Genomic DNA, 21529 nt, shown 5'->3' with positions numbered 1-21529 from the left:
TAGAGCGAGGGCGCGTTTTCAGCAGCAAGTTGTGATCACGATCTACTTTACTATTACTGGGAAACAGTTACGGTAGCATCTAGCCTAGTAGAGACATGGACATTATCATCGTCGGCGCCGGAATTGCTGGCCTCGGAGCAGGGATTAGTTTGCGTAGAGCAGGCCATAATATAACAGTTAGTATCCTTCTGACTTGGTCGAAAGTATCATCTGAATGGTACAGATACTCGAGCAATCATCTCTGCTACACGAAGTAGGCGCAGCTATCACGATAAAGCCGAATGCCACGCGGGTCCTTCAGTCGTGGGACTTTGTCCCTGAACGTTCCAGAATGGTTTCAATAACTAAAACGAGCCTTGTCAACGGCACCAACATGCAGGTGCTGGTTCCAAATTATTACAAGGATGTCAATGACTCTTTGTATGCTGTTCATCGAGAAGATCTTCACAGCCAGTTGAGGTTGCTTGCCACCCAAAAGGAGGGCCCTGGACGCCCCTGTGGGGTCCTGGTGCGGTCCAAGGTTATCAACTACGTACGCAAGCAGAAGTGAAAGAATTCGAATGAAATTTGTATGAGACGCTGCTAACACGCTTGTCACTCACACCAGGACGCCATACATGGTAAAGTCACAACAGCTACTGGGGAGATTTTACAGGCCGATCTCATCATCGCTGCAGATGGAGTGCATTCCGAAGCTGTCAAGCACGTCCTCGGTGACGAGGTCGTCACAGCTGGCGACACAGGTTGGGCCTGTATGCGGTGGTTGGTGCCGAAAGATGAGCTATTCTCAGATCCAGAGACTGCGAATATGATCCAAGACTCAACCACGAGGTACTTTACGGCAGCCGAGGGTGCCGCTGGCTTGGTTTGGTATCCTTGTCGAAGGTATGTTTGTGATTTCCTAAACAAGATTATCTGAAAGCTGCTGACTGAGCTTCGGTGTAGTAACGAGGTGCAGAATTTCTTGTATCTTTCGCGAGAATTCGATACTTCCCACGTAGGAGAAGGTATGGGAGTAGCACTGTTCAGCCGTTTTGACAATCGACGAGCACTCCATAATGATACTGAATATAGATTTCCGGACCATGGTGGAGCCAAACACGCCGCTAGAATATTCCAAAAATCATTTTGCTCCAACTCTGCAGACCGTCATCAAGTGAGTAGAATTAGAAATTTGCGCTTACCATGCGCTACCTGCTTACAAACGATGCAGAAAAGCGAGAGACGTTAAATTCTGGAAACTGATTGCTAGAGGACCGATAAACAAGTGGCACAAGGACAAACTTCTTCTGATTGGTGACGCAGCTCATCCCATGCTTACTTGTAAGTAATTATCTAAATCGTTCCGAGTTTTTAGGAGTAGTGTTTGCTAATTCCAGAAAAATAGTCCAGGGTCAAGGTGGTGGACAGGCAATCGAGGATGGAGGAGCGCTGGGTGTCTTGTTTGACCAGCTTCATGACAAAGGAGAAATTGAAAGTCGGCTGCAGATTTTTGAGCAAGTCAGACGAAACAGAGGTTCAGCATTGCAAGTTCTTTCTAACACCAACCCTCCTCCACCGCAAAGCGTCCGTGAAGCTGCTGCCAAGTATGTTCCTGGAGTCAAGTTTGATTCCACCGACGCTATTAATGACTACGTGCTGTCGTTCGACGTAATTGCAGAGTCAAAGGCAGCCCTTGCGGCTACTTTAGCTTGAACTGCGAGGACTTTTGGTAAATATAGGATCCCTGGGTGATTTAGCAATCTTGCATACACATGTAATTAGGAATCTTGCAGCTCAGTGAAGACATATCTACAATCTGCTGTTCTAGGATATTGTAAGTGCCAGCAGTATTTAGGTGTGCAATAGCGAATATGTTAGTATCTTAAGACAAGTGATGTTTGCCAGCAAATTGATCCTTGATTACTGCCCTTACATAATCCAAGTTAAAATAAACTGATGTTGCTGTCAAGATCATCTTAGGGCTATTCTCTGTCTAGCCCTAGGATTTCGAGTTACCCAGCGGGCAATACCTGTAGGGTATTTGGCGTAATTACTAGGCTAGGTTCAACGAACTAAATGCCCAGTCAGTCTTGTGACAGACTAGTAATTTACATAGAATATATAGCAGTGCTAAACTCGCTTAAGTAGCGGATCCGAAAGTGTTGCTCGAGAGGCCGCTTGGCCGACAGTACGCCACGCGCGGATCCTAGAGCCCGGGGGGAAGACCCCTGTATTCCCGGTCGGGAATCGAAGATATGCCTGACAGATATTGGTATAGCTCGAGTGCTACTAGGTAACATGACTATTGAGCAATCGGGAACCAGGCCAGATTGCAATTGCGGTGGGTGGGGACCTCTAAAAGGTTTGAGATAAGAGGGACAAGGGTGTCATAAGGCAAATACTATGGGGCGTCCTAGTCGAAGAAGCTTAACAAAAGGATATGCATGGCACACTTCATCAATGCTGTGCTAGGCATTTCTTGCGACTCATCGTTACTACTGAACAGCGATGGGCTCAACTCATCCCGTCGTCCTCCTTTGTGGGGATGTAACAGACTCATGGGTTGAGGGTATAGACTACATCTACGACTACGCCACCAAAACACCATGGCTCCAGTCATTCTTGGTACAGTTATTCGCTGCCCTCAAATCCGAGGTAGGAGCTATGGAAAATTTTCTGCGGGAGACTTTTGGAACTTGTTCCAATTTCCAAGAGCTTGCTCAGAAATATCGCCATTCAGGCGACCCGGTAGGCATGGTGCACGCCTTGCTCCTCTACACAGTGAGATCAGCACTCATGTTGGAGTGAGTTTCCCCGATAATCAAGATCTAACGTGGCTTGCTGACCGTTCGAAGCGTAGCATACCGAGAACCACTATTGCTCAACCCAGGTGAGGGTACGCCAGAGACGCACTTAGTCGGTATATCTGGAGGTCTTTGGAACGCCGTTGCAGCGCCAATTGCTTCCAACTTCTCCAATATGTATGATGCTTCTATCGAGGCCGGCCGGGCATACGCACGACTTTGTAGTCTTACGTTTACTCGATCGAGAGCTATGGAAGATCGCACTGGGGTCTGGGGTTGGGTTATCGTCGACGTGGCCGCTCATGAGCTCGAATCAATTCTAAAACGATTTCAAGATGCAATGGTAACACCATTTCCTTTAAGAAAGTGACTTTTATATAGCACACTGACCTCGTACGTATAACTAGGGCATACCTTGTTCAAAAAGAGTTAAAGTCGCCATCACGGGAGATCGCTGGAATACAATAATAGGACCGCCTTCTGTATTGCAGGTTACTATTAACCAGTGCTCGGAACTGAAAAGGTTTCCCAAAAACGAGCTATCAGGAATACGTGCCATGCAGCACACGCTCAACATCTCCGAGGCCGACATTGACTTCGTTGTTGGAAATTCCAGTCTCTTATCTACACCTCTTCGACCAGGGTACAAAATATGGGGGATGGCTGAAAATGATGCAAAGAAAACGTATTCAAACTGGGGACACCTGCTGAGGGTCGCGGCATTACAGACGCTGTCTCAACGGTTGGATGTAGTGCAAACGGTGGGCAAGCTCAGTACCTACTTAGACACGTCACAGGATATCGATGTCAAGTTGATTGGTCCCAGCGGTCACACAGCGTATCTCGCCAATGTTCTCAAAGCTGGTCTTGGTACATTAGAAAGACACGTGTCGATCGACGATATCATGGCTTGTCCGTCAAACAAGAGTATGCGTCAAGGTGGTATTGCCATTGTGGGAATGTCGGGAAAAGGACCTGGCAGCGAGGACTTGGATGAATTTTGGAATGTTGTTGTCACTGGCCAAGACTGCTACCAAGAAATTCCAGCAGATCGCTTTGATCTAGGCGAATACTACTGTTCCAAGCATGGGACAGTTGGAGCGGGGAATTGTACCATAACTTGTCGGCATGGGTGCTTCATGAATAATCCGGGCCATTTTGACGCCAAATTCTTCCATATCTCGCCGCGCGAGGCCTTGCTGATGGACCCGAATCACCGGCTTTTTTTGATGAATGCTTACGAGGCGCTGGAGACGGCAGGATATTCTGCAGGACAAACCAGGACGACTGATCCGAACAAAATTGGCGTCTTCTTCAGTCAAAGCGCCGAGGACTGGCATAAGGTCTGCCACCGTGCACTGAGCTGCGACGCCTATACGATGCAATGTATCCAGCGAGGCTTTGGCCCAGGTCGACTGGCTTATCAGATGAATTGGGAGGGGCCAACCTATGCGATTGATTCAGCTTGTGCTGGAGCCACTTCTGCTCTTCACCTTGCCTGTATGAGCCTACTCTCTCGTGATATAGACATGGCGGTCACTGGCGCTGCAAATATATTGTCTGATCCTCATTCTTTCTCCATTCTTAGCAAGGCTGGTGTCTTGTCCGACACTGGAAACTGTAAGACATATCGCGACGATGCAGATGGATACTGCCGTGCAGATTTTAGTGGTGCTGTTGTTCTAAAACGAATCGACGATGCCATCGCCCACAATGACCGCATATTGGCTGTAATCGCTTCGTCGGCCAGAAACCACTCTGGAAACTCAACATCCATCACGACATCGGACGCAAACGCACAAGAGCGTTTATTTCACAAAGTTCTACGAAACGCCCGTCTAGACCCCAGCGATGTCTCCTATATCGAGATGCATGGTACAGGAACCCAAGTCGGGGATAAGGCAGAAATGGCAGCAGTTGCCAAAGTCTTTTCTCCCAGGCCGAACGGGCAGTCTCTACCGGTAGGAGCCGTCAAGGCCAATATTGGCCACAGTGAATCAGTGAGTATTCCCTGTTGTGTAAGGTCCGGTAGATGCTTATCTATTTTAGGCTGCTGGAATGGCTTCGTTACTGAAGAGTATCATGATGCTTCAAAAAAGTATGATTCCCCCACAGGCTGGCATGCCACATGATTTGAACCCCAATGTGGGTGTCCATTTGCAAAATGGCAGCATTGTGATTCCGACAGAGGCAATCCAGTTCCAAGACATCACTGGAAAGCCGAGACGAATTCTCATCAACAATTTTGACGCGGCTGCAAGTCTCACTCCATACTGTACTGTTCGCGGCTATGCTAACCCACAGAATCTCCAGGGCGGCAATTCATGCGTACTTCTCGAAGAGTACAAGAAAAACCCGGCTAGACACAAAGACGCTGATCCCCGTTCGGCTCATGTGATTGCAACATCGGCCAGAACGCCGTCATCACACCTTGCTCACATGCGTCAACTTGTTAGTTGGCTGCGAGCAAATTCCGATGCTCGGATTCAGGATATCGCCTATTCAACCACAGCACGGAGAATGCATCATCCTATCAGGTTTGCGATTGTAGCACCTACGCGACAAGAGGCCATTTCCAAGCTCGAGACCGAGATCGAGCGGTCCAAATCTTTCAAGTCTTCACCTGCTGAGGTTATCTTTGCATTCACCGGTCAAGGCTCAAGCTACGCTGGTATGGGTGCTGAGCTGTACCGTACGAGTTCGGTTTTTCGCAAAACTGTTGACTTCTGCGTTGAAGTCTGCGACGCTAGCGGCTTTCCAGCCTTCCTAGACATCATCACTGATGGAACCATCGATTTGTTGACCAAGAACGCCGCGCAGACCCAGCTTGCTATTGTCACGCTGGAAATTGCCCTTACTGCCTTTTGGCGATCCGTCGGTATAGTACCCGTCATGGCCATCGGCCATAGTCTTGGAGAATACGCCGCCCTCCACGCAGCAGGTGTGCTGTCAATCACTGATACACTGTACCTTGTTGGCCACCGTGCGCGACTGCTTTTAGAGCGATGTGAACCAAGTTCCTGCGCTATGCTTTCAATATCAGCTCCAGTAGACATTGTGCGGACGCATCTTGCCCAGTTCGGCGACACATCCTGTGACGTTGCCTGCATCAATAGCCCTAATGCTACTGTAATCAGTGGAACGGCTGAGGATTTGGCGGATATCCAGGCCGATATGACGGCTTACGACGTCAAAACGCGCACTGCTATGTTATCCATCCCATTTGCATTTCACTCGTTCCAGGTTGATCCAATTCTACATGACTATAAGACTCTCGCAAGCGGTGTGACCTATCTGCCACCCAAGATTCCAGTAGTCTCAACATTATTGGCATCGCTAGTCGATAGACCAGGCGTGTTCAGCGAAGACTACCTTGTCATGCAAACACGCCAGGCAGTCGACTTTTGCGGCGGCCTCAATGTCGTCAAGTCTGTCCTCAAGGATCCGGTTTGGCTCGAGATCGGACCGGGTCCGGTTTGCACCTCGTTTGTCCGCAATACACTTGCACCGCCGCCTCATAAACTCAACTACAGCATGGATGCAAATAAGAGTAACTGGTCATGTATTTCTAGCAGCTTAGCGAATATGTATACGAGTGGTGTCGAAGTGGACTGGCTTGCACTACATGCACCTTACGAGGGCAACCTCGAGTTGTTGCCACTCCCAACATATACATGGGACGTCAAGAACTATTGGATCACCGACAGTGACAAGAATATTGCGATTGAATCTGCCAAAAGGAACCGAGCTGAATTCTCGTCGGAGCCTTTCTTATCAACGACCGCACAGTATCTCGTCGAAAAGACACTCTCCCCAAAGGTTCAAATTACCTTCCGAGCTGGTATCTCTGGACACGGATTTATGGGCCTTATTGAAGGTCACAAGATGCAAAATATTGGGCTTGCATCAGGAAGTGTCTTTAGTGATGCTGCTGCAACGGTAGCTAAGTATGCACTTGAACACAGCGGCAGGAAACATGTTACCGTGGCCCATCTGAGCTTCCACGACCCTGAGCTCCTCGCGCCCTTGACTCGAGACCTAGCCGGAACAGAGGCCACACTGATATCCACAGCCACGATGGAGACTGCATCTGCCGAGTTCGTTTTAGTTACGTTCAAGGTCACTTCAGAGCGAGGCGAAACACACAACCTCGGGTCAATGAGAGTCAAGTATCGAAACCCTGAAAAGGCACTGATCGACTTGGACCGCGTGTCGTTCTTCATTAGGGCTAAAATGGAAGAGCGAATCCGGCTTTCTAAGGAAGGCTCAGGTCATAGAATCCAGCCCGATATTTTCTTCGCGCTCTTTGCCAATGCTGTTGAGTTCTCTTCTGACTTTAGAGGCGTTCAGGAGGCTTATTTAGCTAGCGACTTTCAAGAGGCTGCAGCCACAGTCGTGCTGCAGCCTGACCCGGTGGGCACCCGATTCACATTCTCACCATACTGGGCCGAGGCCTTGCTGCATTTGGCGGGATTTATGGTCAACGGCAACCCGAGCAAGTCGCCCCAGTCGACCTTTGTTGTCATGGGCTACGATTCTGTTGAGCAGCTAGCTCCTGTCGTGCCTGGAAAGCAGTATTTGACATACACACGCATCTCGCGATGGGAAAATGGCACGGCTTTCTGCGCAGCTTATGTATTCGACCCCCAAACGTTCAAGATCGTTATGCGAGCCATTGATTTGCGCTACCAAGAGTTCAAGACGGCTGTTTGGCGTCATATCCTTGAAGGTGCACATTCTTCAGAATCCCAAGATGTCGATGCGACCTCCAGAGTCCAAAAGTCTGTTTCTGCCAAAAGTAAGATTCGAAATGACCTGTCTGCTACTTTAGCAGTAGCGTCTTTGGAACAGAAAATGGATAAGGCCCATATCGAAGATAAATATTCAGACAGAAGAGAAGTACAGGTTATTATGGACTGTCTTGCCGCAGCGACTGGGAGCGACATCTCTGAGTTTACAAACGATACTTTTGTAGCTGATATTGGAGTCGATTCCATCATGGCCATCGAGGTTGTCGCCGCTACTAAGGACTTGGGCGTCGAACTACCTGCTAATTTTATCTTTGACTATCCCACAATTGGCGATATCCGTCTCGCGTTTGACAGGCAAGTTGCCAAAGCCCCAGAAGATGTTATGGAGGCGATATATTCTAGTGAAGATGAGGATTCTTATTCCCCGACTCCTGATAGTGACTTTGTCCCTATTTCGGTACCAGAGTCGGTCTCTAACACTCAGTCAAGTGTGGTAAATATCGACAGACAACTAGAATCCCAAAATTCGGAAGCGATTGATACTTCACCACCTCCCAACGTTAGGATCACACTTTTGCATGGCCGCCCAAATACCAGCAAAACGCCTTTGTACTTGATAGCCGACGGTACAGGCACAGTTGCCTGTTTCATCCACTTGCGGCCATTCAAGTCCAAGCAAACTGTCTACGGCGTCGATTCTCCATACTTCCGCTGCCCATCCCGCATGACGAGCGACGTCGGTATTGAAGGTGTCGCTAGGCTAATTGTAGAGGCTTTGATCAAAGCGCACGATACAGGTCCATTCATGATCGGTGGCTATTCTGCTGGCTGTCTCGTCGCCTTTGAGGTCTCGCGGCAGCTTGCCGCAGCTGGGCGAACGGTCGAAGGTCTCCTTTTGATTGACATGTGCTGCCCGCGGTCGCGGTTATCGGATCAGCGCACACTCCTTGCCGAGGATGAGCTCAGCTATGAGGTCTTTCAGGAAGCCGTCAACAGGGACGGTCTATGGAATACACTCGGATCCAGCCGTGATCATTTTCGCGCCTTCTTTATTGCCATGAACCAATATACACCGCAACCAATGACCCCCGCGGAGAGACCTGCGAGAACGGCCGTCATCTGGGCTGAGCGAGGTTTGGTCAACCGTGTTTCAGATGACCCTGAGCTGATGAAGAAGCTAGAAGAACAGGGAGTTCCAACCAGGCCTTTTCCGGGCTTTATGGAAGACCCCAACCTAGGAACATTTGCTTGCCTTGTCCCAGATAAGGGCGGAGCCGAAAATTTGGGCCCAAATGGTTGGGAAAAGTTCACCAGCGGAGAGATTATGGCTCTATCTGTGTCGGGAGATCATTTTGAGCTGTCCTCGCCTGGACATGTCCATCTTCTCCAGGCGCAAATGGAAAAAGCTTTTACCTACTTTTCATCACATTAATATTATTGGACTTCGTGCATTCGAATTTTATTCCATAAGGGATTAAGTGAATTTGAATTGAGTGTTTTAATATAGATCAATTACAAATTGTACGTTATATATGATAGATTGAATTGAAACAATTGATAAACGGAAACATATAGCGAAGAAAACAGCCACATTCCGCCGTATAATGTCCATAGATCCTTGTTTTAGTCTTCCACATTGGGCTGAATAGAGACGATACGTGTTTGATAATCACTTTCAAAGCGTTCTCGCAACGTTCGCATGTCGGAGAAGGGTAGATAGGCTGGTAAAAACTCGTTCTTGTTCATGAAAGCATCATTGAATATGCCAGGTGGAGTTGCAACGCTAGCAAATGCTCTTTTGATTATCTAAAGGAGGTTTTGGTTCTCATCTCTTCTATCAATTTAGTCGTGCTATATCTACATAACTTACTGTCTTTCAGTCATTCTGGTTACTCATATTGTGGCTGTCGTGGTATGTTCTAGGCTAATATTCAGCTACCTGCTAATTTTTTTAAAGAGGACCATTATGATACTTTAGCTCTGACTGTGAACTGATCTAGTCGAGGATGAATTTATTGGCACGTGCTACATAGACTCGTTTTTAACGAAAAGCAAAGCAAAATTCAATCCTTCACACACAAAACGGACCCTAATCCCCTCCTTGTATCCTCAACCTAGTGATTTCCTTGAACATATCTCACGCCTTGAAAGGCAGGACAGTACTAGAGTATATGCTTGAGCAATATCTTCACAAATCCTTCTTCCTTCGCTGCGTCTCGGGGAAAAAACAGATCATTTTCTTTGGTATACTTTCGAAGCGCATTCAGAGATGAAAACAGGCGAGGTTTCTTCCCAGATCTCCGGCAGTCCATTAAATCGACAATGTTCACGTTGACTACCGACAGTGCCTACAGGGCCAGCCCCTTACTGTCAGTACCAAGCTCTACCATCTTCTAATGGAAACAATTTTTCTCACCTTTTTGCACTGTGTAATTGACGGAAGACGCTCGATCCCCAATTCGGTGCAGAGATTCTGCCATGACTCCAATCGAGTATAGTTTGTTCCGAACTCACTATCAAATTCCATTCTGACATACTTGTTCCAGTTGCGTTTGTAGTTCTTGGAACCATTCTTCCATTGTCTGTGAGCGGCTAGACGGGCGAAATTCTCACGAAGACCGGCGGGGGGCTCAGGTACGAAATCAGGAAAGTCATCGAAGAAGGATTTGATATGAGAAGAAGAGGTAGGCTTCGATTTCTTGGCCATGGTTGCTCTGGCCGATGAAACCTTGTATGAGAGTTCCAGGACAGCTGCAATATAGGCTTTTGCGGAACGAAGATGAGAGATGTTAGGCAGTCGGCTTGTCTACCTTCAAAGTAACCTGAACTTAGATGAGATACCAATTTATAATAATAGAGAGTCTACGAGCGACACGCTTTGGTTTTTTTTGGTCATTGTCATATGGCATAATGGACGGCAATTTGCGTGAAATTCTGCCTCTTTCTAGCCCTAATGACATAGTACAAAGAATTACGCCTTTCTTAAAGCAATCCGTTTGTCCTGAGTGCTTGTTTTATTTTTTTTTATGGCGCAGTCTCTACTAGAAATAAGCCAATCATAAAAGGTCCTCAGAGTGAATGCAGTTCTAGGTGCCTCGTCGTGGCACATCAAGTGGCTGAGAAGGTATTATCATGACATGGATTACTATAGGTAAAAAGTCCTTGGACAGACATAGAATTTAAAAAATATGCGCTATTGGCTACAATACCTGAGAAAGACTAAGCCACGTACAATGCTACAGCCTGACAGTCGTAAATTCATGCGATCTCTTTCCATCTTTTTCTCGGGCGGCACAGTGATTAAATTTGCCCTAGGCTGAACCCTACAGGACCGAATTACTCACACAAGTTCTGTCCGGATAGGAAGGTCGGCATAATTTTCCATTTAGGTAGCATATAGCATAAACTTGCAATTTCTTGATATGGTCTACGCCATCGGAGGCGGTGCAAGTGTTCAGCCACATTGGGATCCCCTGTCAAGCGCTGAGGTCATGTCCCGTTACAGCTAATTTGCATGTTTTTGGTATTCTGTATTTCATAATGGCTCGCAAGCATGATTTTCATGTATACTGAGTGAGGTAGATAGAATCGAATGTACTGTCGTGTGACCCTCTCGAATGTGGCGATTCATAGTGCACGATCTACCAAGGCTTATGGGAAGCATTGCATTGACGCTAATATAGTGAGATGACTGCATTTGACAGGCGAAGAACGGTAAACCATACACGGAGAAAGAGTGCTTAATCTAGACCATATTCTCAGTATGAATCTTGTCGTTGCTGCCACAGTGTCTATCCATAGGGTACTTTTTGTCGCTCCTGCTGTGCTAGCAACAGACCTGTCTAGGTATCCACTTCCGATGAGAGGGGGTGCTCAGCTAAGTATTTATGTTCTTCGATGCCTTGTCATCGCTTCCCTTTCCCGGACAGTCTAAGGAAGCCAGAAGTTGACAAACAAGTCTATGGACCCCGTGTAGTTGAGATGGAAAAAGGAAGCGGCTAAATCTCTGATGTCCACTCGGGAATGTAAGACTCATTTTTTTTTAACTATAGCTAGGTATCCTAAGGTATAGTCAGAAATTAGACAAATGCGCAACGAAATGTACCTGATTTACGTCAAATAAGATTTGGAGTGATAGACATATACAGTCGATTCATATACCACAGTCGAGCAACCTAGAGATAACCCTTCGATGAACTTTCGAAAGACCAAGAAATGTAACCCACACAGGTTTGTATTCATAATTGTGGAAACACTGTAAGAACCGAATTTTGGTATGGCTGACTACCAACGACTCAACCTGCCATGAAGAGAGTCGGATGACTCATGTTTTAGGTAGTAAAGACATAATCATCCATGCCTAGAATATGCACGTGGTATAACGTTTATCAGAGAGATGTCATTAAGAAGCCATTCGTCAATGTCTAGCTTATCATCCGACTGTGTATATATCCTTATCTGAGTAAGGTCGTCATATTATTAGATGATAATATAAAGGCATGTCATAAATCTCGTATAATCAACTCTGTTAAAAACTCCCTGTAGTCAAGTCAAATCTGTACATATACGGCCATCATCCACATACCCACATACTCGCCGAAACGCGCTGAATTGTTGTTGCCTACAGCTAAGCAGCATTGATTTGAAATCACTCGAGTCAGTTCACTCATATGAGCCAACAGTATCATCACGCTCAGTATAATTTCATTCGCTGAAATATGGAAAAGCTGCGGCTATAGGTCACTCCACGACATGGAATTATTGGGTTAGAGACGACAGGCTTCAACGTGACAACTCACCCACGTAATTTCTTATATTTAGAACTTACCCTACATATTAATCTATTTGGAATCGTCCAGATTGGACTCTGATGACCTCCCTGTGCCTCTGCGCCGCCTTTCTAGCCGTTGACTAGTCTTCGCACCCTTGTATACCGCAGCAAATGATGAGGGGGCTATGTATACTCGCTGAGGGGTAATTTGACGATGTCTTTGTTTGAACACTCTCATTGACAAATATTTTCCAACAGCTGAATCGCTTAGAAATCGGCTGAAAGTAAGCTGAAAACAATTCCCTAGATACCACTAGGTGTGGAATCATGATTGAACGTAGCGAGTTTAAATCCTCAGAGCAGCACTCTCCCTCAGTGTATGGAACCCAAAAATTTTTATAATTTGTCTTAGATTCGCAAAATATTCAAAATGGCGGAAATTGCTTCAACTTTGCATTCAATCTCAAAAGAGTCCTTCACCTCCGAGTCTGATCGTCAACAGGCTGTTAGGGAGGCGCGAGCCCTAATTGCCCGCCTTGAGTCGCCGTGGGAAACAGCTTTTCGTCAATCATGGATTGAGCCATCACGTATGGCTTGTTTAGAAATAGGCAATAAAATTGGTCTATGGGCTAAATGGGTCGCTGATGGCAGCGCTCCTAAGACTGTGGAAGAAATTTCCAACCTTGTCACTTGTGACATTCAGCTACTTTGTAAGTTTCGAAATATTCTGCGCAGTTGTACTCTCTCGAGAGGATAATACCATTTCTTATTTGAGACGGTGGAATTGAACCAGGACCATAATGCTTATTTTCATATGCGAAAATTGTAGCCCGAATTATCTGGCAGCTGGCTGGTACAAATCTGCTCAAAGTTGTCAAGCCCGGAGTCTTTGGTCTCACCCCATTCGCCGCAGCTCTCGGAAGTGGCCCTCAAATTGCAAGCACCGTCACCTTGTACTTTGACGTTCAGGGGCCTGCTCTACATACACTCCCGAGTTACGTGGAGGATCTTGGCTTCAAGAACCCGACTGATCAAGCCAATGGCTCTTTTGCCAAATGGGCCAAAGCTCCTCTCTGGGAGTGGCTGAAGGAGCATCCTGACGCCGAGAAAGTCATTGGCACTGTCATGCAGACTTATGCCGGAAACAGACCGACTCTTTCTCATATTTACCCTACTGATAAGTTACTAAGCGGCCTTACTGATCAAAGTAGCGTTGTTCTGGTTGATGTTGGTGGTAGTCTGGGTCATGATCTGCTCTCCTTCTCGAAAATCTCGGATTTCAAGCCGGAAACTCTCGTGCTTCAAGATCGAGCTCCTGTGCTTGAGAATGCAGGAGAGCTTACTCCAGCAATCAAGAAGATGGAGTATGATTTTTTCACACCTCAGCCAGTTGAAGGTGCTGCAGCCTATTACCTGTAAGTTGTGAGAAATTCTTAGACGAGTGTACACGCCATTTATTTTCAAGAATTTTCTGCTAATGCCTCTCTATAGACATTTCATTCTTCATGATTGGCCTGACGCAGATTGCAAGAAGATTCTCAGTAATCAGAAAGCAGGAATGAAGAAAGGCTACAGCAAATTACTTCTTCATGAAGTTGTCCTTGATGCGAATGAGCCCAAGGAGACCGGTACCTCTTCTGACATTGCAATGATGGCAATGGTCTCCGGTATGGAGAGTACGTTAATGACATTTCTTTATATTAATTTTCAAGGTTTGAAGGATTTATTTATGACCGACTAACCATGATACAGGAACTGAAGCACAGTGGACTGCTTTGCTGGAAGAGTCGGGCTTCAAGATTGTCCAAATCTATCACCATGGCCTCGGTGCCGAGTCTGTCATCGAGGCAGAAATTGCATAGTCGTATTCTGATATCATTTACACAAGTCAAAGCAATATGAGTCTAGCGGGTCATGAGTGAAAGATTGACAATGCCTTAGAGATTACATCTATTGGTAACAGCCGAATTAAACAAACCTATTAAGTCATTGGAGCTTGTTTTGCGTGCCCAATTTAAGACCGAGATGAAATATTACACATTATATAATTAGAAGCGAAGTTCAAAGTTATGACTAGAAGCCATATCCTGTCATCTGTCCTGAGGATGCAGGAATAGTCACTAATTCGTGTGCAACCATAAGCTACCAATTTTTACAAACTTACACTGTACTCTGTACCTAAGTAGACTTGAGTCCAGTATGCAACGATAATAGTTCCCTCTAAGTAATCTCCCACGCTGTACAGTAATTTTCCAATGAGCAAAGTGGTAATTATTATCATTGTTCCCCGATTGGTTCAAATGTTTCTTTCAATATATGTAGAGGCTTTTCTAGGGTCGTCACTCATGTACATCATTATCCTGCATGAACAAGTAATCAACCATACGGACATAGTTCAATTCGCTTAGAGGAAAATCTCTCAAACTACAACAGAATCTATTATAAGCAAGAATATCTGTGCCTAGTGGTTTTACCGCTTGTATCTGCGCCGTGCTATTCGGTTCGTAAGTATGACAAGCCACGGTAGCTCCATATATGCCCACATGATCTTCCAAATCCGCTCAAATAGATTAATTGCTAGAGATTGTTAGCCCGGAACGACTTGAAGAGTTGGCTCTTTCGAAGGCCAATCTGAAAAACTGGGCCGATGTTGGTTTCACGCTACAATCACAGGCCATTGACTATAATCCTAGTGGCAAGGTGACCGCGATGGACGTCTTTTATTGTAGACCTTTGACAATCCTAGGTATTACGAAGCAACAATGGTTAGATCAGCATCTTCGTGCTTGGGAAGAATTTGTCGTGGATGTGCAATATCATGAAGTCAATGGAGCTCATTATACGATGCTGCTACCTGAGAATATCGGCAGCTTTCAACGTAATCTTAACAAAGTTTTGAAGAAGAGGGGCGTATGAACGATCATTAGTGATATCAATGCTTAACTTTCTTTTCCAATAGAACATATGATTCATGAACTCTTTGACTCTTTCATATAAGACTTGAAAAATATCCATTCTCTTTTCCCATTTTATTCATTATGTTATTTACACCAAAATACATGCATCCAATTTGTTGCGTTATTCTTGGGGAATTACTACCATGCTTCTTAGTTCATTCTGAAATAAAAATTTCTTGCTATCATGAACAACTGTCTATAAGCAAGATTGAAATCCCGCAAAGACTGTAAAGACTAGGCCCATTTTGCCGGTCATGAATATGTCGATTAAATTGACTCTGGGGTATGGACTTTGTCTACATTTGTCTATATCTTGCTATATATGCATAAGCGCTGCTAGTCTGAGAAGATTTCTTGTCCGATAATCAATGCATACACAAGTCAAGAAGTCCTGTCATATAGCCCAACGAATGAGATTCTCTCTAAACTCTCTACGAGCGTTCTGAATCTTCTCTTCGTACTGTTTCGAGTTAAATTCTGAATTTGAATATAATCTAGGTAGAAACTGCACTCCACTCCACAGGTGTCATCTCAGATCGTTCATAGATGCTACTCGCTTTCTGTGTCAGTGAAATGAAGATACTTGTCAACTGTTTCTCAGTGCCGGAGCGTTTAAGAATCACCTTCTTCTCTACACCATGTGGCGTACAGGTTCCAGAGATTCTCTGTAGGATTACATCTATTGATGTAATTAATTACATTCACTAGATGTTGACACAAGGTGCAAGATATCGATGGATCGTCATATTTCCTATCCTTTCTGTATTAAGGCTCTATTCATAAGGCTCTACTCAGAAGTCCAAACTCGATTCGTTTTCAATTCGTGTCAGGCTCAATGTCTTACAGTAATTCGATGCACTCTATCTACAACTGTGTTTCTGTATCCCGCCCCCTAGTAGATATCCCAAGCGCATTACAACGAAATACATGCACACGATTGACTACTTTCAAGTATTGATACGACTCTAAATCTAAATCACATCAAACCCCAGCATTTGAATCGGTCTATTTCACGCAAGTCACATCTCTCCACGTTGACAATTACCCCCGCCGAGCCCCTTACTACGTGCCTATGCAACGTATGTATGCAACTACATCCCTACACAAGGCACGAACCACGTAAATCAAACCAGACTGCTTGAAGGGGTAAGGGAATATAAATATATAGTAGATCCAATAGACCCATTCTTTATAGACTTGGCATCTCGATTTCCAGGTTCATCAGGTTATTATGTGCAGATTCCCCGGGTTGAGTAGATTGACTCGTGGGTTATGTACTAGGGAGCAAGGAGGTACAATTCCTTAAATCTTGATTTTTGACTCGTGGGCTATGTACTAGGGAGCAAGGAGGTACAATTCCTTAAATCTTGATTTTTGACCCGTGGGTTATGTACTAGAGAGCAAGGAGGTACAATTCCTTAAATCTTGATTTTTGACACTGAAGAAGATTTTGCATTCAGACTTGCTCTTTCTAATCTAATATATAGTACACGGTATTTTTTGATCATCTGCTGAAAGAAAGAAACAACGGCATGCAGAAAGACGACATGCGAGGACAAAAGGAATGACAGAAAGAGACCTTGACACCGTCTTAACTGTCTATCAAAGAAAAAGAAAATTCTCCGAACATACCAGTTGACCAGATGAAGAATGAGACAATGCAAGATTCAAGGGCGATCTATTTCCCTCCCTCCCGCCCGCTCTGAAAGCCAAACCAGAAAAAGTAAAGATGCAAAAATTGCGGAGAGTTGGGGATATTTCATACATTTCCGACCACCTGCCAGGAGTTTACTATGCATGTATATACTAAGTAATACTAGGTAGAATGGATCTTTTGTCTCCTTGCTCGTGGTGCCCCCCTTGATTGAAGATTTAACCTGACTAGGAATTTTTCGCCAAGACAGGGATTCTTGTGTAACCCCTTCGTTTCCTTGATAAAGGCTCCAAACAGGAATCTGTATAGTTTGACTAATCGTTCGATGCTGTGTAGTTGTATGTGACTTTTAAGTTGCAGGTTTCAAGGATCTCGCTCAATGGTGTGAGGCTCTATATCAATCGTGGGGCTGCGGTGACTCTCCTTGCTCGTGGTCTAGTAGATTGCAAGGGGAATATTGCTTCATGATAGACTGCTAATAGTATTCTTGGATAGTTACGATCAGATAATCTATCTTTATCAAAGACTACAACCGGTAATCAAGTGTTGAATGATATTGAAGCTAAAGGCATTACCCATATCCAGCCTGGAGTACATTGAATTTTCTCCAGAACATACTATAATGGATCAACGTACATAATCATTCAATAAACAATTCCATATTGTGGACAACGTCCGGGTTGCTTGGATATGCAATAACCTCTCCCTGGCATATGAATCACAAGTCATTCGATTCCTTGCTCTAGGCACATGGTCACGCCGTATCCGTATTCACTTCAAAGCTAGAACTGCATTTCTGTTAACAAAGAATATGCTTCATTGTTCAATCACTCCTCTGTTTAATTCCGTGCCCCGACAGGCTAACTGGTTTCGTAAGTGGTACCTCGAAATTGACAGCTAAGGAGGCATGTCTACTTAGAAACATAGCTATATTTCTCTATCAGTTGGATAGTCTCGAGAGTGCTCGTTTCATGAAGTATACACCAGACATCAATTAATCTATCCTCCAACGGCATCGATGTTAGGAACCAGTATTGCTATACAAAGCGGGACGTGACATATATATTCATGGATCTCTATACAGCATCCATTGTCAATACTGACAAACGAGAAACAACGACCGTATTGATGATCGAGTGAATGTAACACCAGATCGCGATCTGCTAATTTACGATACATTTAAGTATTGGAAGTCATCTGATGTCTACACCTATACAATACGAAGTAGGCTTTGACGTGATCAGACAAACCCTAACTCACCGCGGCAAGGGTTAGGGTTCGATCTACACTTTTGATGTATACGCAAAACACCACATGTTTTTGTAACTTTGCATGATTCCTGACACTGAACAGACATGCGCCATCAATAAAGAATCAACACTCAATGCACCTCTCAACGTGGCGTCTGTTGATGAAGCATGGCGTGGATCATGGCATTTTCCACGACCGTCCCATGGATTTGGGCAACTACGTTAGCACGTATCCCATCAAACTACTACTCGCATCTAGAACTGCAAGTCATCTACCAATACTGCAGCAGCAATTTTTTTGTTTACATGCTATGCTGTAGAAAATCAGTACTAGAATGATACTACATATGATGTCAGACATTCGGTGTAGCTATCTAGTCCATCTCATGTTTTGCATTAGTCTCAACTTTCGACTGATCCAATCCCGATTCTCTTGCCAATAACAAACATCAAACGATCAAAAGTCAATTACGTAGTCTGTTCGTTAGTGACTTGTATACGTAGTAGAGTTGTTAGTTGTTTTGATTAGGGTTTGAGCGGTCCCGTGTTCATGATGTCTAATTACTGTTGTTAGTACGTACGACGCGTCGATTGAAAAGTGTATAGCGTCATAACCAACACTACGAACTCACCACACAGTCGACATGGAGGGCAGAACAAGATTTGAAGGAATCATCAGAATCAGATACGTCACAGATGGTCCAGCCATTGGAAACGGGTCTGATGGTCAAGACTAGAGTCGCTAGTGTTGACGGGCTCAGCGACAGGTCTGTGCTGAGGAACGCGTTTCACGGCTTGTCTTCGGCTTGAGTTCTTAATTCTTAGCATGACCAGTCTACCGCGCGTGGATTACTATTCGATTGTGAAGGAGAGAAAGATGAGGGGTAGTGTCTCATGTTGTCTTGGTCGTACACGTCTTGTATGCCGGTGTGTTTGTTTTGATAGTCGGAATCAGGATGTGAAGGATGTGCATAACCGCGGGCGATCTCGCGAGTCGAGACACAGAAGGACTCACGAAGAGGGGCAGATTGAGTCCATTGACGTCAATCGGCCCCCAATGATCAATCGTCTCTGTCTGGCCAAAGTAGAAAATGGAGAGATAAGAGAAAGAAAGACGGAGTGCATAAGGTGCCTCAAGGCTAAGGCACAAGGGTAGCATCCGGCTCGGCCAATCAGAGCGCGTAACGCAGGCCGACGGTCACGGGACTTGGCATCTTAGTCGCGTTTTCGGCGTTGTTTACTTCTTGGCAGACGCGGCTTCTTTTTGCTTGCTTTTGACTCAACGAACAAGTGCGCTCTCGCTCAGAGCAATTCGTGGCGACTACCGCGACAGCTTTTGAACTTTCGTTCTACCGGGATGACCCTTCAGCTGGCCATGGTCTATGTCATGCATGTACGGAACCCACGGATTACCTACTCGTAAATCCAGTGTTGGAAGGTCAATCTCGAAACACCGGACGAGGGACACCAACAGCCCAGTTAGTGGGTAAAACGCAATTTAATCTATCTGCTAGTCAAACATTACGAGTTATCCCATGATCAGATTCGTCGAATGCAATCCGATACGATAATCCTGTCTGTGTTCGGATGCTGATTCGCTCGTTGCATGGCTCGCGTGTGACGGCTTAAACGAAAATAGCACATTAGACCGAGGTCGCTGCATCAGTGCATCGCTTTAGAGTAAGCTAGCACAGCTAGCAGAACAAAACTCCAAACACATGGCGCAGGATCCCTGTCAGCGGCCAATCAGTTGGCATCGTACGAGTTCCATAAGGCTTAAGCGCCGTGAGTGAGATGCGTGATGGGTCAATCAGAGTTTGAGAAGGCTGAGCTGAATGAATGCGGCCGCTGGCCTCTGCCTTTTACGCTGCCGCTCGAATGACTATCGACGGATGACAGGGTATCCTATCCTACCTATGCTGGAAGTGCCTATTCTATACCGCAGTTTGCGATAGCGAACAAGGGCACTGTTGATCACACATAGTAAACTCATGAGTTATTCAACGCAGACTGTAACAAATTGACAATAATTGAAACGCGACCGAACCGACCGACTGAGTTATCATCTAATATATTTCTAACTAGTGCGGGGTTGATCAGGTCAAGCCACTCGGCGAGTCGGCGGAGTCAGCGATGCTCGCCATTCTCACCGTCGATGTCATTCACGCCTACTCCGTTCTTATGCGTGTGCCATGCTGATGGCTGACGGATCCGATCGTTCTACTTATTGCAGTCCTGCAGATAGATACGCCCTTTGAGCCTCTGACTCAACCAATCACAACATCCAAACATGTTTTCTTGAGCTGAACATGCAGGCCCATGACTCGATGCAATACAAACAAACACCGGACTCTAAAGATGAGATGGATACCACGTAGCATCCAGACATACACCCGCACATATCTTGAAGATCGCATTTTTTTCCCACCTATTTAGTACGTATACGTAGTAGTAATATATGATGCGTCTCATTCTTCTCGATCGAGGGGCTCCCAAGGCACGGGAACGCGTGTGGAGAACGGCACACGACGAGAAGCAGAACAGAAAAATTTTAAGCTCGATTTCGGATCGGAGAGGAGTTGCAAGTGGGTACGCTACGTATGCTGTATGTCTATGATCGAGATTTGGTCTGTCGAGATAGGAATCGAAATGAGAGACGGTGGTGTTGACTTTCTGGATATTAGTCTGAATCAATTGATGTCAAGTAGATGCCCTAATCAGCAGCTACCTACAACTACGTAGGTGCGTACTCACTGAGAATCGCACCGAACGGCGATCGCAAAACCCACATGTTTGAACTCTAACAGGAATTGCTGAATGTAGCATTGATCTACATGGCATTTTTCCTAGCACGCACTACACCAGAGTTACTCGTTTTGCAACTCATGGGCAGGAGCCGCCAGAAATTCAGAATATTCGTTCCTGAACATACAAACAAATGGATGCTTGTCAAGATAATTATATCTCAACCTCGTAGGTAATTTTAGCCCTCGGCAAAAAAAGAACAAAAGAACGAACAAAAGAAGAAAGAAAGAAAAATTTTCGAGACTAGATATAGTGAGCCAGAGTTTTGCTGGCTCTGTTGCCGGGTTGACCAAGCCGCCTCATTATGTATGGAGTACAATGTACGGAGTACACCGTATTCTGTATTTTTAGTAGAAGATTGGAGACTGAAAGACTGAAAGAACAGAGAGGAAGGAAGAAAGCGATTATTCTTTAATATCCAAAGTCCATTTTTATTCAAATCTATATATAGGAAATATGTATTGAATGGTGAATGTCGGATATTTCCTTGCTTGTATCGCTCCTTGATTCAAGAGCAAGGCCGACTCCATACCCCGTACATACAGTACTACTCGG

The 21529-nt window shown here is 45.3% G+C and overlaps 4 protein-coding genes across 4 annotated transcripts; 3 read left to right on the top strand and 1 right to left on the bottom strand.

Moving 5' to 3' along the window:
- Positions 1–331: 331 nt before the first annotated feature.
- BHQ10_006988 (uncharacterized protein) lies at positions 332–1695 on the top strand (the record flags this gene model as incomplete). Its single annotated transcript, XM_040879633.1, has 6 exons — positions 332–532; positions 608–885; positions 946–1007; positions 1075–1156; positions 1214–1323; positions 1388–1695. 6 exons carry the CDS (start codon positions 332–334, stop codon positions 1693–1695), a joined length of 1041 nt encoding a protein of 346 aa, XP_040735492.1.
- A 795-nt stretch (positions 1696–2490) lies between these two features.
- Positions 2491–8969, top strand: BHQ10_006987 (uncharacterized protein; the record flags this gene model as incomplete). The annotated part of the gene is made up of 6 exons (XM_040879632.1): positions 2491–2786; positions 2838–3129; positions 3293–4786; positions 4836–5769; positions 5830–6663; positions 6730–8969. The coding sequence occupies 6 exons, from the start codon at positions 2491–2493 to the stop codon at positions 8967–8969; spliced, it is 6090 nt and encodes a 2029-aa protein (XP_040735491.1).
- A 730-nt stretch (positions 8970–9699) lies between these two features.
- On the bottom strand, positions 9700–10244 carry BHQ10_006986 (uncharacterized protein; the record flags this gene model as incomplete). The annotated part of the gene is made up of 2 exons (XM_040879631.1): positions 9700–9885; positions 9954–10244. The coding sequence occupies 2 exons, from the start codon at positions 10242–10244 to the stop codon at positions 9700–9702; spliced, it is 477 nt and encodes a 158-aa protein (XP_040735490.1).
- Positions 10245–12738: 2494 nt separating this feature from the next.
- Positions 12739–14170, top strand: BHQ10_006985 (uncharacterized protein; the record flags this gene model as incomplete). The annotated part of the gene is made up of 4 exons (XM_040879630.1): positions 12739–13018; positions 13138–13723; positions 13800–13984; positions 14061–14170. 4 exons carry the CDS (start codon positions 12739–12741, stop codon positions 14168–14170), a joined length of 1161 nt encoding a protein of 386 aa, XP_040735489.1.
- Positions 14171–21529: the final 7359 nt, after the last annotated feature.

This window comes from Talaromyces amestolkiae (assembly GCF_001896365.1).
Source record: "Talaromyces amestolkiae strain CIB chromosome Unknown scaffold14.1, whole genome shotgun sequence".
Lineage (NCBI taxonomy): Eukaryota > Fungi > Ascomycota > Eurotiomycetes > Eurotiales > Trichocomaceae > Talaromyces > Talaromyces amestolkiae.
The sequence above is the reverse complement of the archived record's forward strand: the minus strand, read 5'-3'. Positions and strand labels throughout refer to the sequence as shown.